At 39.7% G+C, this 19573-nt stretch overlaps 1 protein-coding gene across 2 annotated transcripts; it reads left to right on the forward strand.

Moving 5' to 3' along the window:
• The first annotated feature begins 559 nt into the window (after positions 1 to 559).
• synpo2lb (synaptopodin 2-like b) lies at positions 560 to 17925 on the forward strand. 2 transcript variants are annotated; one of them, XM_065270403.2, is made up of 4 exons: positions 560 to 861; positions 4878 to 5029; positions 5110 to 5816; positions 13303 to 17925. In XM_065270403.2, exons 1-4 carry the CDS (start codon positions 760 to 762, stop codon positions 15933 to 15935), a joined length of 3594 nt encoding a protein of 1197 aa, XP_065126475.2. In that variant the 5' UTR covers positions 560 to 759; the 3' UTR covers positions 15936 to 17925. The 2 variants fall into 2 exon arrangements, with proteins under 2 accessions (XP_065126475.2, XP_065126476.2); XM_065270404.2 differs by having other exon boundaries at positions 5239 to 5816.
• The last annotated feature ends 1648 nt before the right edge of the window (positions 17926 to 19573 follow it).

Here is a 19573-nt window from a genome sequence, read left to right on the forward strand (position 1 = left end):
GCATTATGTTTACAGGTCAAGGGTCATGGGATCGATCCAATACAGGCTACTGATAAATGTATACCTTAAATGCATTATAAGTCTGTGGATTAAAGGGTCTGCCAAATGCATAAAAATGTAAGAGAAAAACATATGCTCTTAAACTTTTAAGAGTCTTCTGTCTCTGTAAAAGTAAAAAAAAAAAAATATATATATATATATATATATTTGACCAGACACATCAATTACTTTAAAATTGCAAGTATGCATTTGGGAGACATTTTAACCCAAAGCCACTTACAGTGCATTCAAAATAATAGTGACCCCCCCCCAAAAAAAAGTCTTCCAACAGCTCCCCTCAGATTCTGAAGGCATTTACAGATAAAGCTCAGTGGGATATTTTTAGAGCGTCTATCAGCATCCTTGGATGTGGTTGTGGATTGACAGGACAACTGTGGCCATCGGGATGAAGGAATGAGGTCCTGGATCTAGATCATGCTCCCCCACTCGCCGAACAAGCATTCCAATAAAGAGAGAGCAAGAAAGATAACGCCTGTTCGCACTTCCTCCCACCCCCTTTATGCTCTTTCCACACTTCACATGCTCATGACCCGTGGGGTGTGTTATCTACGGTCACCTCTCAGGACGGGCAGAAGCACTGCAGGCAGTCACAGGCCACTGAGGAGGACTGAAGATCCAGGGATGGGACAAGACTATTGAAGACAATTAGAGACATTCAAAGAGAGACATTATAAGAGACCCAGAGGAAAATTAGGAAAAATGGTGGCAGAGGAAGTAGTAGTGACCCTCTCCGGAGGCGCACCATGGGGTTTCCGATTACAGGGAGGAGCTGAGCACCAGATGCCCCTCCAGGTTGCAAAGGTAAGCGGGCATGGCTACCTGGATAACCATGTTATTCATTTGATTGGTACTAAATGAAACAAGGCTTTGTAGTGATGTCATACACCAAATGTCACAACCACATCATGCATGCTTATTAGTATCCGTCCAGATTCGTCTGCAACTTTTTCGTATATTAAGAAATCTGCTACACAAACACAATAGTACACATTCAATTTTCAATGGGTCACACAAACTAATACTGTAGTATACTTAAGGATTTAATATAGTTTACTTCAGTATACTTCAGTATTACTACAGCTTATCAATTATCTATTCTCAATAGTACAGAGTACTGTGGTTAGCCTATACATTAACAAAATGAAGTAATTTATACAGTACACTACAGTTTACTATAGTAAATGTGTGCTATGTGGGATGATAAGCCTTTATAAAAGTCTTATTGAAGGGATTTTACATGCTCATAGCCCATACTGTCACTGGAAGATGTTTGTATTAAATTATAAAGGCAAGTATGTATTATACTATATGTTTATTTTGTGTCATTTTAATAATATGACATCTTGGTATGATACTTGGCAAGCATATTAAATAAAAGCATAACACTTTTCAGAACCTGCATTTACACATGCACTATATGTCTTTTACTTAATAAAGACAAACATATCAATAAAATAATACAATCACATCGTTTTTTTAAACTAAAAGCCCCACACAACCTCCTTTATCTTCTGATAAATGTCTGTTTAAGTGCGCTGTGCTGCAAGCATGCCTGGTCTATAGATAAAGCTGCAGTGCTTTTCAGTGCGCCTCTTCACTCTTATCTAATTGGCAGCTTTTTGTACGGCTTTCTCTGGAATCCAGATCTTTCAGAGCAGCATTCCTACACAGTTATATCTAAATGAGGATGTTATTTCAGGAGTGAGTAGAATTACAGCCCCGCTCTCTACTTATAAACCCAGTGCGCTACATTTGTTAGGTGACAACTGTGTGCAATGCATTTTGCTTGATCTAAGGGCTATTTTGGAAGGTTGAGCAATGAAAGGGACCATCTGGGCTACTCTAGAAATGTCCATGTTCGGGGCGAGAAGATAAATATCACGTGAAGGCTTTTGTACATTTAGGAAAATCTTTTTGCTTGAGTAAAAAAGCACCAGGGAGTTTCCCCAATTCTATCATTGAACCCAAGGTCACCTAAGCAAAGTCTGTTCTGTCTGTTTCCATTCATAGTGCGGCTCTTCTCCACGACCACCTCTACTTTTAATTGAGCTATTCTCATCCTACAGGATCTCTGATTTCTCCTTTTAATCCTGGCATGTCGAACGACCTCAGTGACACTTGCTCGGCCAGCAAAATTTAACTCTGAAAATGCTCTGGCAATGCCCGAAGACATCAAGAGGGTTCATAATTCAATGTACAGTAGGGCTGGTGCTTATAATGTCAATGCCATGTGGCTTTTCGGATACTTTTAATCCACCATTGGCTCTGTTTACTTTATTAGTACACAGTCCACTTCAAAGAAACAGGCTTTTGTTGAGTTTTAGGTGAGGGACAATTGACTCTTTACAATGGTTGAGCACTTTATTTAGGATGTGAGGAACAAATGGTGAATGCATGACATGCTCTGGTTCAGGTCTGCCAAGAGGTAACAGCTGCCTGGGCACCAGCTGCACATGTTGTTCCCTCTACTTGCATTTTCAGACCATTTGATCGGCGATAAAAAAACACGAAAGGTGAACAATAGGAATCTATTTCCACTAATCAAAAGTAATATTCTTGTGTTGCCAAATATTTGAATGTGTCCAAGGCATTAAAGCTTTGCACGTTGTGTCCCTGCTTTTAAGGAAGAATAGAGCTCTTTTGTTTATTCATTTAGATCGATGTATCAAGCTTGCAATGTGTTGTTTGGATGGAAACAAGAGGCGAAGTTGGAAATGTGGCCAGACTTTTAGCCTGGTACGTGTTAGAGAAGTGAGTGTTAGAACAGTGCGGTCAAATTTGACACATGACCTCAGTAAGGAGATGGAGAAAAGCCATGTGGGCTTCCTTAGGGCTGTCGTCCTCTCTGCCAATTTGTCATTTAATTATTGCAGATACAAAACCAACTGGATAGGACCTTTGTGTACAGTTATGGCCTATAATTGAGGCCTAACATCAGGTTTTGTTATGTACTGTCTATGTGAAAAGTAGTCTAATAAATAGATAATGTTGCCATTAGCTATTACTGATGGTATGGAAAGTCCACCAAATGTAATCTGAGACAATCAACAGATTGGTCATTGGTTTATTAGTAACACATGTTGTTAGTCATTGTAGATATTTATGATGTGCTTACGCGAGGGAATTTGGTTGCAGTAAAACAAAGAAGTATTAAGTCAGTTTCGTTAATAGAGCACTTTTCACAATCTGTATTGTTTTAAAGCAGCTTTACGGAAAAATATTGTGGTACCCCTACTGAAAAATCCAGCTAAGACCAGCATAAGCTGGTGAGCTGGTTTTAGCTGGTCCCCAGCTTGGTTTTAGCTGGTTTTGCTGGTGTAGCAAGCTGGTCTAGCTGTGTTTTGTTCACTTTTTAAGCTGTTCTAGCTGGACGAAGACCAGCTTTGCCTGATTGGGATGACCAGCTTAAACCAGCTAAAACCAGCTGCCAGTTAATGCTGGTCTTAGCTGGATTTTTCAGTAGGGACTACTGTAGTAGTAACTAAATTCCATAATGTTTTGCTTTGAAGCACCATTTACCTCATTGTATTTTTCCTACAATGCAGTCAATGGCGCTCCAAAACTGCTTGATTAAAAACATTCCTCAGAAAATCAACAACAAATTATTTTTTACAGGTTTGGAACAACTTGAGGGCGAGTAAATGATGGGGGGGGGTAGGTTTTTTAATATAGAAGAGATAGAAATAGAAAGAAATACTGTCAATATCAATTACTTAAAACTCCATAAAGTTTTAGCTGTTGAGAGAAAAGCCTTGGCTGGGAAGACCAGTTCTGGTCTGATCTAGCTATAAAATGTAAATGTTGTACTAAAGCTAGTTAACTAGGTTATTAAAATATGTTTTCGTTTTGTGAGATTTGTTTACTTACACTCTAAAATTTGCTGTTCTCGGTAAGGACACTGCTGTCAAGGAAACTCGCCTGGCTCCGCCGCCAAAACCTCACGTGTGTTCAATTTATGCGCAGCTGCGCACAATAATTCTCGTATGACATCAGAGTACCGCGAGAGTAATTCTAAATCAGCGCTTTTAAATGACTCTCGCGATACTCGCACATTGATCGGCAGCTCCGCATGAAGTAATTTTTTTTCTGAAAAAAAATATGTAAAGGATTTTTCAGACTCTTTTTTGGAATACAAACACAGTAACTATATTTTCTTTCATTGTATATATACTAGATTTTTTGGGGGATTTATATTAAAAATGTATTTGAATTAGGAAAAAAATAGAATACAGAAAAAATATGTTATTTTCTTTTACGGGGAAAGGGACTTCTTTAAAGGTCACATTTTCTTTAAAAATCCTATTATAATGCAGAGCTATAAGGACTATGACTAAAGAATTGTATTGTATACCCACCTTATACTTTTCAATTGTGTCTTTTTTCATTTATTTTTACATTTAAAATGTTATTTGTGCATTTATAAGGACTGTTAAAAGCTTTATAAGGGCTGTTTACAGTGTATGCAAACAGAAGAAGAATATTTCAACTATTTTTACAAGTTTGTTAATAATATTCTGTATTATTATTGTTGTTAGCTACAATGGTGACATATTTTATTTATTATAATTATTACTTTAATAATTATTTTCACCAGCACATACAGTTAATACCAAAATGGCAGGGGCTTGAGCAAATATAGACAAAGTCAAATATAGACATTTTAAAGCCTGTGGGTTGTCCAACCATGGGTTGAAACAACCCAACAATTTTTAGAGTGATTCATTATATTTTTAGATACATGATGTACTTCCTGAGCTTACTGTGTTTTGTAAGTTGTGCAGCCATTCATGCTTCCATGTCTCCCCCTGCTGGTATAGGTGAGAAAGCGCAGTAAGGCTTGCAGGGCCGGGCTCAGAGAGACAGATGAGCTCGCATCAATCAACGATGTTTCCTGTGAAAACCTGTCTCATGCTGAAGCTATGAATTTGATTGACACTGGCAGAGGAACACTTCATCTGCGAATCAAAAGGTGAGAATGAAATCATTCTTGTGTTTTTAGTCCTGTTATTAAGTTTCAGCTGATTTAATCACTATGCATTTCATATGAAGGGCCCCAGCTGCCTTTCAGTCAGTGGTGCTCTTGGGTCGGGCTCCCTCTCCCCGTATTGATAAGGAGTATCGTGCAGCCTTAAGGGCTCTATCCCCACCACTCATCTCTAAACCGTCTGGTGTCAACAGAGCATCGCTCCTGTCCCCTACTGGTGGCATTGGGTGCCTTACATCTCCTCCAGACAGCGAGGCGTACTACGGTGAGACAGACAGCGATGCAGATGTGGTGGCACAAGAGAGGCAGCGCAGACAGAGACGACGAAGCCCCAGTAACTCACCCGCCAAGAGCCCAGGCCAAGTCTCACCGCAGGAGGAGGAGACATCAGAACTGAGCGGCTATGAAAGTGCCCAGGATGTGTGCACATTCCCCCAGTCACAGAGCTGGGGTGGGTCTGGTGTGAATGAACAACAGCACGTGATGCCCGGGGTGGCCCGTAGAGAGGTGGTCTTTCAGCCAACCCAGGTCGAGTGGTCACACCAAGGAGAAAACTCCTCTGATAATTCTGATCAAAGTCCATCAGGAGCTGCAGAAGTGGACAGCGGTTTTCAAGAGCCACCCTCTGTACCTCCTCTTGTTTCTCCAGAACGGGCCAAAGGAGCTCTCATGCTGGCATCTCACAGACAGATGGTACCTATAGTGGGCCCTGTGATAAACCCAGTGGATGAAGAACTCAGTGTTACATATATGGACAAGGCCAAGCAAGCTAGTGAGTATAACTCAATATTTTTAACTGTTTATCAATAATGTTAATAATAGCTGATTTTTAAATGAGAATACATTCAGTATTTGCAAATTATTGTCTCAAGTGCTATACAAAGAAAATTTCTGCTCACAAAGTTTTAGCATTTTTTAGAGAAACAACCTGTTTGGAGAGAGAGAAAAGATTCATAGGTTTATTTCATATGCCTTTTGAAAATGTATAAATTTCTAATATTATGAGAAACTTCCGATTTTCTTTGATTTTCCAAGTTTACGACTTTAGGGCTTTTCAATGATAAATAAAGATAGATGAGCAATAAATAATGTCTGTAGTTGATGGTAAATTTGTTGAAATATTAATGTTTGCTTGACCTACACCAGCATATTACTCGTACTTACGAAGTCGTACTTATGAATTGTCATCCCATGAATACGAATTTCCCAGTAGCAAGTGGTTGGGGCACTGAATTTGTGCTTTAAAAAAAAGTAAATATCAAGAACCGAATTGAACCGTGACCTTAGAATTGAAATTGTAATTGAATCGAGGATTTGGAGAATCATGACATCCCTATACAGTATGTCACAAAAGTAAGTACACCCCTAACAATATTTCAGCAAATATTTTAGTATATAAAGTGAGTACACCCTAAGTAATAATATATATATCATTTTACCATGCAAATCCACATGTTCTATTTGTCATGTTCATGTTAACAATTTCTGTATCTTGTATTGGAGCACTTAAACTACAATTCTCTCATACTGACCACTGAACATGGCACCTAATGGTAAAGAACTCTATGAGGATTTGACAATTTGAATTGTTGCTCTCCACAAAGATGGCTTAGGCCAGTGGCGTAGCAAGTCAGTCCTGGGCCCATATGCAAAAAAAATTATGGGCACCCTTAAGCCAACGCCCCCCCCCCCCCCAACCTTGCCCGTTGGCACTGTTAACTGTGGCGCGCAGGTCTGTTAACCACATATACTTTTAATAAGGTAGTCAAATATTTTTTACTTTACTTTTTTACTTTAAAGGGTAGATTTAAATAAAGAAAAACTTCTCCGCCTTCTCTTTTCTCTTTAAGGCCCCACTTTTATGTTTATATTTGTCCATTCTTAATGTTTATGTAAATAGCCACTATAGTAACCTCTCAGACTGTGTTTTCTTTTTTTATTGGCGCGACGATGCGTCATGTTAAAATATGATGGCGTAGTAGTCTACGGCAGCCGTGGAGTGCAAAAATAAATAAATAAATGCAAACAAGAAATGACGGAGAAATTAGACATTACGGAGAAATAAGAAATCACTACACATGATATGCATACAAAAATATATTTATTGCGGCCACAAATAAAATGTAAATTGAATTTTTTTTTAAATAACAGCTGGGGCGGGCCCAGGGCCGGGCCCCCTATTGTCCCGGGCCCATTTGCCTGTGCATATCCTGCATGCCCAGACGCTACGCCACTGGCCTAGGCTAAAGGGGAGATCAGGAACTTCCTGAAACTGAGTTACAATACAGTGACCAGGGTCATACAGAGGTTTTCGAATACTGTTTCCACTCGGAACAGGACATGCAAGGGTCAATCAAAGAAGCTGAGTCCTTGTGTTGTGCCTCAAGTGGCTTTAAAAACAGACACATTAGTGCTGCCAACATTGTTTTATAGGTTTTGGAAGAAGAAGGTCAGATTGTCAGTGCTCAGACCATACCAGCACACTGCAACAATTCAGTGTGCATGGACGTCACCAAACATGCTGGACACCATCCGAGCCAAACAAGTTTATGTTTAAGTTGTGTCTCATCAGACCACAGGACATGGTTTCAGTAAGTCATGCTCTTGGACAGGTTGTCTTCAGCAAACTGTTTGTTTGCTTTCTTGTGAGCCAGCTTCAGAGATTATTTCTGGGATTCAAACCGAATTGTTGCAGTGTGCTGCGTATGGTCTGAGCACTGACAATCTGACATCCATTTTGGATCTTATAATGTAGTGTTGGCAGCACTCATGCGTTGGACTCAACTCCTTTAATGTCCTGTTCCGAGTGAAAACATGTTACTGATCTTCTTATAGCTTAGTCCATCTTTGTGGAGAGCACAATTCTAATTCTCAAATCCTCAGAAAGTTATTTGCCATGAAGTGCCATGTTCAACATCCAGTGGTCAGTATGAGAGAATTGTACTTAAAGAAACACATTTTAAAGGGGACATATCATGAAAATCTGAGTTTTTCCATGTTTAAGTGCTATAATTGGGTCCCCAGTGGTTCTATCCACCTAGAAAATGTGAAAAGAAAAACCCAATAACTTAGTTTTGGTAAACCATTCTCTGCAAGCATGTAAAAAAAGGTCATTGATATTTTGCTTTCTTTGGAATGTCAGAAGGGGATAATACCACTCCTTAATCTGCACTATCCAACCACAGCACTGCCATTTATTGCAGAAATCAACTCATTTGCATTTAAAAGGACACACCCAAAAACTAAAGTGGCAATTTTAGCATGCTATAATAAATTTTCTTTGTGGTATTTTGAGCTAATAATTCACATACCTACTCTGGGGACACCAAAGATTTATTTGACATATTAAAAAAGTCCTGTGAAATGTCCCCTTTAAGTGCTATAATACAAGATACACAAATTTGTAACGTTAACATGATGAATAAGACATGTGGGCTTGCATGGTTAAACGATAGACATCTATTATCACTTAGGATGTACTCACTTTTGTTGCTATTTTGACGTTAATGGCTGTATGTTAAGTTATTTTCAGAAGACAGCAAATCTATGCAGCACATTGACTACTCTAATATATAATCAAATTTCATTTCTATAGTATTGTCCCCCTTGAGAAGATATACAAAAAATATTTGCTGAAATGGCAGGGGGGTACTCACTTAAAAGATCACTTACTATAAAGATATAGTATATATAAACTTTATTACACGCCTAGACCCAACAACAACACATACAACATAAAAAAACAAACAAACTTTTGGATTTGAGTTGATGCAGATGAAAAAGCTGAACAGAAGCAGCAAGGCTAAAATCAAATAAATAGATTAGATGCAATGTCTGTGTCTTTAAGTGAAGAAAATCAATGTATAATGTATACGTATTCCTCTTGGCAGCAAACCGGATAAAGCTTAACTGGGAATAATCATGAGCTTGTTGTGTGGGATTTATAATTAAAAGAGTGGTAAACACATACAGATGATGGTGACAGGGGTTCCTACATATCCCTCTGCTTGTTTTAACATGGGGTGGGGAGATGTACGCAAGCTAGAAGACAGCTAGAAACTATATTTGTACTCTGACTCAGGCCTATAATGCAGGCCTGTGTTGCATGCTAGGAAAGGCATGTCCAGTTGCTCTGTAGTGTCAATGTCAGTTTATTCTCTCCGTTTTAGCTCTTTTCATTAATAGTGACACAAATTATTTACATTGCATCACAGGAAGTGTTTTCTCTCTTTATTATCGTATATTGTAATCTCTTTATTATTTTGTGTGTATTATTTTATTTGTAAATGATTAAGCCTTATTGATTTTTATTTTTTCTTCAACCAGTAATAAATGCTTATCTTAGTATATATTTCTTTTTTTTATTTTGATTTTTCAGGTACATACAATAATGTTACTGGTAATACCTGTCAAACTTCTCATCAATTCATCTGCAAATGTACATTAATCACCCACGAAAAAAACAACAAAGACGAGTATCACAGGCATAATAATTAGAACTAAAGTAAGAAAAAAACACAACACCAAAATCCACTTTAAACAAATGATGGACGTAATGGAATGATATACGTTATCCATCTTTCCCATTTTTACAAAAAAATCCTGTTGCAGTCGCAAAGTGAAAGTAATTTTTTCATCTTGAAAAGATAATGTCAATCCATTCCTCCATGGTAGGTATTTCTGGAGGAATATTTCTATACATTCGACAACATCTTTATTTGCACTGATTGATAAAAGTAAATGCTAGTTACCTTAACAAGAAATAATAGTAATAATAAGAAGAAGCTTCAGGTGCAAAATATATTTTATTATTAATATTACAGTATAACATTTAGTCATGCCTGTTTGTTTTTCTACAGCCAAGGGCAGACTGAAGAATCATATGGCTTGGATTACTGTTAGATGAAAGCTTATTCCTTCCTCGCATTCAAATACAGATCGTAAATACATGGTGTTAATAAGTAAGTTAATGATGTTTAATGAGGAGTAGACTATTTTTAATATTTCTTTTTATTGTAAGAGTCAAACAAATACTGTACATCTTATAGCTATAAATGCTTTATAGCTGATGGGGTGCGAATTCTCCTCTCTAAAACCCTTTGGGCTTGGTTGCAGGTAATGGTGCCATGCCTGAAGGTCACTTTGCTTTCTAAGGGGTTGTGCACACCAAAACTTTTAAACGCGGCTGAAAATGCCTGGATGACACAGATTGCCAGCTGTTTTTTCAGCTGAGCGCCAGCTTTCCTCAGCCGATCGCTTTGGTAGCTATGATACTTGAGCTGTGAACCGATTGGTTGTTGGGATACTTGTCCGGACCCTCCTCCACTGTGATTGGACGGCCGTGTGAACTGACATTGACGAGCGGAGCTTTTCACCCAAAGTTGAATCTCTTTCAACTCTCGATGCTCAGCTCAGAGTGTGGAAAAACCGTCAAGCGCCGGTTTTCAGTGCGGAAAAAAACGCTAGCTGCTGGCTTATTTGAAAAACGCAAAGCTTCCATTGGAAACAATTGAAAACATACGCCGGCCGTGGGCGTACAAGTTTTGGTGTGCACGCTCCCTAAGGGGCGGGACACACCAAAACTTTTGAACACGGCTGAAAACGCCTGGAGGACGCCGAATGCCAGCTGTTTTTCAGCCGAGTGCTTTGTTAGCTCTGATAGTTGAGCTGTGAGCCGGTTGGTTGCTGTGGTAATGTCCCGCCCCTCCTCCACTGTGATTGGACGGCTGTGTGAGAACTGACATTGACGAGCAGAGCTTTTCACCCAAAGTTGAATCTCTTTCAAGTCTTGACGCTCAGCTCAGGTTTTCAGCGCGGAAGAAAACCGCTAGCTGCTGGCTTATTTGAAAAACGCAGAGCTTCCATTGGAATCAATTGAAAACATGTGCCGGCCGTGAGCGTAAAAGCTTTGGTGTGCACACCCCCTTAGACTCTGTAAGGAACTGACAGTCTAAGGTTCATGCAAATAACTTTTTTGGCATTTATTTCCATAACTCAAACATCTAGAAATTTTGTTTGAGAGTTCTCTTGTGCGTTATGTGCGTATGAAGCATTTGTACAGTGAATGGAAAGGATCATTGACAGCTGCTCTTCATTTGTCACAGTAAGTGGTGATATTACAGAATAAGCCAGGGCTTTCAGACAGTCTTGTTTAGTACAAATGAAGAAGTGGGCACACCTGTTATTGTGACAGCACAGTGGGAGGTCAAGAACATACTGATGGACAAAATACTGATGCACCCATCATCAGCTTTAAATATCTCTATAGATAATAAACCAAGATTCAATAACTTTTAAAGAGGATTTTTTGAATACAATATGTACAGCTGTAGTTGCTAGCTTAGAAATGGTTAAAAGTATGCACAGATATTTATATAAGTTTAGTAAATACTCTACAATGTTGAAAAAGATTGAAAAATTTGATTTTTCCACCGTCAAAATGTTACTTGAGTCAGACACTTTTGTGTTTGATGTTTGAAGTTTAATGTTGAGCTTAGATTTTGAGGTTAGCACATTGACATTTTGATCTTTGTGACCTCGCATGACAGGTCACCCTATGCCTCCCATCCAGCCAGAGACGGAGGTGAGCCCAAACAGGTGGGAAATCTCCGTTAGCAGTCGTCATTGACTGAAATAGCCCCGAATGACATAATGGGGTTTCTTTGGGCCTGTGACAGGGTGTTGTGGTTAGACAAAAGGTCTTTAAAAGGCCTGACCCCTTCCTACGGAGTGGGTGATTTTGTACCAATGTGGGCAGAGGACCTCAGTAATTCTGGCTGTGCTCCACTTGTATGTTTGGGCATGTGCTGCCAGTGAGGCTGGCTTGTTTTCTCACTGAACAATATGAGAAGCCTCATATTGCCCGGAGAGGCTGAACATGAACGACACATCTATGCAGGTAAAGACCTGAGGGTTTCTCTAGAGGTTTGAATTAGTTTTGGAGTGAAATGCTGGTAGGAAGATGTTGTTTTAAAAGGGATCTTTGTGGAAAATGTGTTCAATAATGAAATGAAAGGCAGAAAATGAATGTTTACAGTGCCTTTGCTTTACTGCTGTACATAAATGTTTAGATAAAGTTTGACTCTTGGGTTTTGGGTTAATATGAAATTTTTCAGTTTAAAAAAGAAGATTGTTTATCATTTAAAAATGTGTTGTTACATGTAAGTTTTGACATAAGCAGGTATTTAATGTTTAGTCCATCTTTGATGCAGGGCCATCAATAGTAGGGTTTAATAATTATAGATGTACATTTGGTACATTTGGGTCTTCATTGCACAAACCTCTCATTTGAGATGACGTTGATCATACTTGGATGTATATAGGATGTTAAAAATATATGAGAATATACATTATCAAAGCATCTTGACTTTTTTGGGTTTGTTTGTAAAGCCAGATGTCAGATATCAGATGTCTTTATTCTGTCTTTTTACATAGACCCTCGTTCTCCAGGGGGTTACTTGCTCAAGCTGTAAGAATGTGATGGGCTATTTGTAGAGGAGATTGAGCTCAGTGATTTACCATGAGGGTTTCTGCCAGACATTTCAGCATCATCCAACCCAATGCATTATAGTGTCCTATATCAGAGCTATTCCGACTCCACTTGAAAGTCTGTTCCATTTATTACAATGACAACTTAATTTATCACAAAGTGGTTCCTGACTTTGCTTGTTTTTGCTCTTCGTCACTAAAGGAACTGTTTTATAAAAATCATAAGTGTTAAAAAACCCTTAAAATTCCAGTGTACCGTGGGCGGGACATTATTTGACAGAAAACTTCATCAAATACAACAACTCAAAAACAAAAAGCTAAACATGTCACATATCTTTGAAAAACTGAAATTCTTGTGATTCGAATTATGTAAACCGTTTTAAGATACATTCAACACAGCAAGTTCAATTTGTGTCCTTTTTAGGCATTTCTTTTTGCCTTTTTCAGGAATTATATATGTCTAACTGAAAAGATAATGGAGGTAATGGAAAAGAACAACACTGTTACCCCGTGTCATACAAATTCAGATACCATGTATTAAATGTTAATAATACACTATATGTGTGTTAATGTGATAAAAACCTATCTAAAGATAGCTCAGTGCCCTTGTTTTATCTCAAGATGCACACCAGTAATGTTTATTTTAAGGCTACTTGTAAGTAATATCTCATTGGCATGTGCCATAAAGTGTCATTGTTTGTTACATTGTTCAAGTAAACACCTTGAAAGTATTTCTTACTGATCATTACACACTCTCTTTCTCTCCTTAGAGCTACACAGGGGTGAAAGTTTACAGGATAAGCAGGTGAAGGAAGCTAGATCCAAGTGCCGAACCATTGCCTCGCTCTTGACCGACGCACCAAACCCTCATTCTAAAGGTGTTCTTATGTTTAAGAAGCGACGACAGCGTGCGAAGAAATACACTCTTACTTGCTTTGGCAGTGTAGACGGAGAAAGCTACAGTACCACTGAAGGAGAAACAGAGGACGAAAGCTTCTTTCCTGGCAGTGACTCTGAATTTGATGAAGACGGTTTTTCTGCCGCACCAGACCCTACTTGGGATAGCGGTTATTTGGATGTTCTAGACAGGAGAACTTCAGCGTGTGTTGTGTCTGACAGAGATGTAGAGACCAGTCCAGGCCTAAACGCCACCTCAGGAAAAGGAGCCCATCTTTTTGAACAACAGAGGAAAAGAGCTGAACAACATACGTCAAACCTGGTTACACCCTCCGCTTTGCCCAAGCCACAGCATCAGGAAGACTCGGCATTGACACATACCCCAATTACTCCAGTTGAACCCCAGAATTCTCATAGTACCAGTATGCTGAACGGAGAACCTTTGGTGGTGAGCAGGACAAGCGTTGTGTTGTCCTCCCCTGGCCAGACACAGATGTCATCAATGGCAGGAGCTTTACAAGAGCAAACAGACTCGTCGGCTGCCGGCTCAGTGCACAACAGAACCGCCAGGCCATTTGCTCCCGGCTGTGTAAGCCACAGAGCAGCTACTGCTCCTGTAGTCTTTAAACCCAGCACTGCCAAAAAAGATGGATCACAGATCCAAGCTGTGTCTGTGGCAACAATCCCAGCATCCTTCTCTCCTGCTAGGTCAGAGGTGAAGAAAGCCATATCTACAACATCACTGTTTATTCCTGCCAGACCGGCCACCTACAATGGTCCTTCCTCGTTGCTTTCTCCTTCCTCTGTCACTTCAGGTCCATTTTCTCCTCCCCCTTCAAATGCTCAACATTACTCCTCAGCCTATTCCAGTCCCTCTGCCCCGTTTTCTCCAACAGCTTCCCATGTATCATCATTGAATTCACCACATAGTATGGTTCAGCCTTATTCTCCATCTCAAAAACAGGCAATGCCCCTAAGTCCTCCTTACCAGGTGGTTTCTCCTCAATATCAGCCACCACCACCACCAATTAATGTTACAGAACAGCCTTTCTCTCCCCCCTTCACAAATGCCCCAGCCCTTAACTATGTCTTTGCTCCTGCCCCTGTCTCTGTCCCTGCCCCTACCCCGGCCTCTGTACATACTAATGCTCCAGCAACACCAAATGGACAGTCTTGCCAATCCCACAAAGTTTCGTTCAACCCATATGTTTCTGTGGCATCCACTACGTCGGAAACACCAAATACACCAATGCCCCCGCAGTATCAAGAAGCAAAATCCACTGAGGGGATCTCTTCTCGGGAACAGCGGGTCTCTGTACCTGCTGCCCGCACTGGCATCCTGCAGGAGGCTCGTCGTCGTAGTACCAATAAACCAATGTTTAATCCCAAAGAGGAGAAAAAGCCTCCTTCATACAACCCTGAACTACTGTCTCTAGTACAGAACCTGGATGAAAGGCCTCGCTCTGGTGTGGAGGCAGGGTTTGAGTCTGGCCCTGAGGAGGACCTCCTCAACTTGGGTGCTGAGGCTTGTAACTTCATGCAGGCACAGAAGAACAGGATTCCACCACCAGTGGCTCCTAAACCAGCTACCCCAGCTCCAGAGATTTCTCAGATGCGAGGGAAAGGGGCAGAGTTGTTTGCACGCAGACAGACTCGCATGGATCGCTATGTGGTGGATAAGCAACCTAAATCTCCAGCCCAGCCTCGTGACCCTTCACCCACACCCTCTCTCCCAGGTCACTGGAAATACTCTCCCAACATCCGTGCCCCACCACCTATTAATTATAATCCACTGCTGTCACCATCCTGTCCTCCAGTGGCCCAGCGTGGCACCAAGGCTAATGCTGCATCAAAAGTTGGGGTTAAAACAGTGCCTGGTCAACACAAACCTGGCATAAAGGCTCTTGACTTTGTGAGCAGGCAGCCATACCAGCTCAACTCCTCCATGTTCAGTTATGGCGGTGGAATCCCTCAGAAGCAAAATGGTGTCAACATGACAGGCAGTTCCCTTAACATGCCAAAGCAGGTTCCTGTTAAAACAAACCGTGTGTATGAAATCAAACGTTTCTCTACACCGCCTCCCATGTCTGCACCCACAGCCCTGACCCCTATTGTAATTGCCCCTCGCTCTGCCACCACTCTTGGTGAGCCGATGTGGCGTAATGATGTCATTTCCCCACCTCCTGTTGCTCCACGACCCATGGCACCGTTCTCCCCACCACCTCCTGCCCCTACAGGAGCTCTGCCTGCTCTCCCCAAAATGTCCACCACCCCTGTGCATAATTCAGTGCCCGTCCCGCAACCAACAACTCCTGGGCAAGCCTACACCCCGTTTCAGGCAGCCAAGCAGTTTCAGAGCGCCCCTGAGTTGAGTCCTCTATCCGCTGGTGGGCGATCCTCAGTGTCTGGGAGCATCCAAAACCTACGGGTACCCAGACCCCGCTTCAGTACATCAAGTATGGGGATCCAACCAAATGTGTGGAGGCCTGGCTCTGTGCATTACTGAGAATCCACTTTGACACTAATTACCAGCCAGAGGCAAGAGCACTCATCTGCTTGCTCTGTTCTGTCAAATGAATTGTGCGACTACAGTAATATGACAAAGGGCATCAGTCATAGAACTGATGCGTTTTCCTGCATGTTCACAATTTTAGCACACGGTTGTACTTTGTTTGTTTATTACTCAATGACACCATTATTAAGGGGTTGATTCACCTAAAATGAAAATTTAGTCATCTTTATTTAACCTACCCAAACCCGGCATAACTCAAACCAGTAATCGGGCCGGCATGGCACTCTAACAAGGAAGCTAAAGCCAAAATCTCTTGAGATTGGGAAGTAAAGTTCAAAGTAAAAGATGACAATTCTCATTTTCGGATAAACTATTCCTTTAAAATGCAGTAATATTGTGTAACACTATGGACACAAGTTTCATTTATGGTGATGAACAGATGAAATGCACAGTCACTATTTGTTAGAGGAACTAAATTAAATATAGCCACTAACCATCAGTTTTGATGTTATGTACAGTACATGGGGCCACAAGGAAGATAAGTAATATTGTATTAATGAATTGTATTGGTGGTTTATTCACTTGGGGCCACAGGGATGTAATGATAAAGGGTGAGAAAATTGTGTAATGACAAAATCCTATTGTGTCAGAAGATATTTAAGGCCACAATCAAGTGTTGTAGAATGCTCAGAGATGTATCTGCTCAAGTTGTATCAGGGTCTATGTGACAAAGAGATGAAAGAGGTGTATAAAGATTGTGACAACAGCTGAAATGATAAAGAAGAAGAGTCCTGGAGAGATGGTACAAACCATACTCATGTTTTTGAATGGCTACCTTATCGACTTGCTTCCGCCGATGTCTTGTTACACTATCCATCCTTGACAGAGAGCAAAATATCTCTTGTGGCTAAACTGCAGGCCTGTGTAAAGAGTGTTGCTCAAAGGCTTTGCTTCTTGCTTGACGGGGATCAGAATGGATGCTTGATGCATGCGCTCATTTCATCCTCATAATGCTACAAATGCCGAGCCTGAGACTGACTGAGTAATCTGAAAAGCATGTCAACCCAACACTCGGGAATTGTGCTTGAGCCTTTTCATACGACAGCCGAAGAGACAGAGATGCTTGATGACAAACTGATTGCACTGCTTTATCTTTATAACATATTATGTGAATGCGACATCTCACCACTTTCTGCTGTGCTTGATCTCATTGTGAATAATGCTTATGACAAACAAGTATTACATTCATATAAATCACTTGTGTGAGCCGTTTGGCAGCAGTTGTGAAATATGGACAAGCCTAGATTGTCTGCTTTGCTTATTTTATGAAAATAATAATCGATGGTCAAAATAAGGGTCTTGTGATGGTGGGTACCATTTCTCCTAAGGATACACTCTAAAAAATGATTGAAATAACCCAACTGTTGGGTTTGACCCAACTATGTGTTAAAACAACCCAACATTTTTAGGGTGTAAGATGGTTGATTGGAAGTAATATTATATATTGTTGTCATATAATTATAAAGTGATGCCTGATTCATTTTAATATTTGAAGTATGAAGCAAGAGAGAAATATTTTGAAGCGAGAATGGAGGAAAAGGAAAGTCAGTACTTTCTGACCTTGTGGGTTACTGTGTTGCTGTATACACTAAAATGTTAATACAGTAATGTCGTAGAGTAAGTGTGAACCAATTGGACTGTCAGAATGTATGCCATGCATCTACACAGCACATTTATAGGTATATTTCTTTAGTAAAAGTGTTATATGTTTGCTTTAAATATGATAAAAAGAGTGGAAATTAAATGAATTACACTTAGTTATATTGCTTTGGGTAATTTGAAGTTAAAAGCAGGATTGTGGAATTGAAAAATTTATGGAGTAATGCCGTTTTAGTTTTGGGGGTTGTGGGTTTGGAAAGAGAACTAATTTGTACTGTCTGATACATTAATATAGAGTAATTTAAATAAAAATGTATAATTTCAACTGTGTATTGCTTTTTTTGTTGTTAACACAGACTTCTGATCTTCTCATGGGGTGCACTGCATAATTCATAAGACAATTCCTAATAATATGTAAATTTAAGAGCCATGGTCTCAGTGTAATGTCCATGGTTAATAGCAGTGGGTCCAAACCTGTGTCCGTGCCCCCCTAAAATGGGATTTTTATGATTTGTATTAAAAAAAAGATGCATGAAATGTTCTACTAACTTTATATAAAAAATATTTGGACATTTAACAAAGTATAATATATATATTTTAATCTTATACTTACAATGCCACCACAGTAGTTAAAATGATCTTTTATGTAAAATGTTTAATAATAATTGCTATAATATTTATAATCTAAGTTTCCCAACCCAATACGCACGTACGCACACACAAACACACACACACTTTAGGCTATAACATTGCAAAAACAACAAATCTAATTGTGGCATGGTGGCCTAAGACTTTTGCACACTACTGTATATATACTGTACGGTAGTAAAATATTTTCAAGACCACACTGAAGAAGTAACTAAAGTGACTACATGGTTAACTATGTAACCCTATCTCCGCTCCCAACTGAACCGCCTTCTGATCCTTCTATGGTCTATATACCATGATCGTATGTCACAAGGTATCAGGTCCTAACTTTAGCCATAGGTCTGTGTTTCTGTCAGGAGCCACATTCCTTCACTCTTTGGCCGATCCTGCTGTTGCCTTGTCCTGTCTGGAGTCAACCGAACACAGCCATGTTATTACAATGCAAATATTTCCGATATGCAAACTTTAGAAGTTAACTACACCAAGACCAATTAATCTTGTGACATGCAGCTTAAACACAGCAGACCACACATCACACCTAAGTTAAGCAAGTGTGTGATAAATAATATCTGCCCAAATGTTTCTTAAAAATTGTTAAAAGGAGAGATTGTATGCCTTGGATTGGACAAAAAGAAAGAAAACAATATTAAGGTTTACTGTGCAGACTCCAAACTTGTAAAGTGCAAACTATAAATCTTGACTTCTCTCCAGCAGTAATATGTCTTCATTACGGATGTCTGTCAAATGCACCACTGCCTGAATCTGCTTCTCAATGAGGGCACCACAAAATATATTGCAGAAGATCTCAGCACAGTATCAACAACATCACTTTATGAACATAGCAGCGTACTGTATAAAGAATTTTCTAGATTTTTATGTATTGCTGGATACATATGTAGAACGTGCATAAAATCATTATACGAATTTGCATGACATTTTGACAGGCAAAACAGATTAAAGGTGGAATAGACAATTTTAGGAAAGGCTACCCATAGCAAGCTAGCTTTAAAAGCATAAGATCCCAACCTCCCTTCAGAACACTCTCCAAAGCCACGCCTCCTATTTCTTGATTCAGATGTTTTCTTCATCATACCTGTAGCTGTTTTTAAGGACTAAATGCAATGATTGGGTGAACATTTTATGTTCCTGTGCCTTTTATAGAAGATATATATTTATATAAATATATCTCGACCATTTTACTAGTGATTGCTATCAGGATGTGAAGATATTTTTAATAAGCATAACAAAAAAGTTTTCTAGACAAAATCACCAAACCAGAATGATTCTTCTTAATTTTTAACAACAATGTATACCAAACACTAAGT

This window comes from Paramisgurnus dabryanus, chromosome 1 (genome assembly GCF_030506205.2).
Source record: "Paramisgurnus dabryanus chromosome 1, PD_genome_1.1, whole genome shotgun sequence".
Taxonomy (NCBI): Eukaryota; Metazoa; Chordata; class Actinopteri; order Cypriniformes; family Cobitidae; genus Paramisgurnus; species Paramisgurnus dabryanus.

What these genes read in the sequence shown, in the direction of transcription:
- synpo2lb (XM_065270403.2), top strand. Translation starts at nt 760, where the DNA reads ATGGTGGCAGAGGAAGTAGTAGTGACCCTCTCCGGAGGCGCACCATGG. An exon ending in TGCCCCTCCAGGTTGCAAAG is followed by an intron (nt 862 to 4,877) that starts GTAAGCGGGCAT and finishes CTGCTGGTATAG; the next exon opens with GTGAGAAAGCGCAGTAAGGC. An exon ending in GGACAAGGCCAAGCAAGCTA is followed by an intron (nt 5,817 to 13,302) that starts GTGAGTATAACT and finishes TTCTCTCCTTAG; the next exon opens with AGCTACACAGGGGTGAAAGT.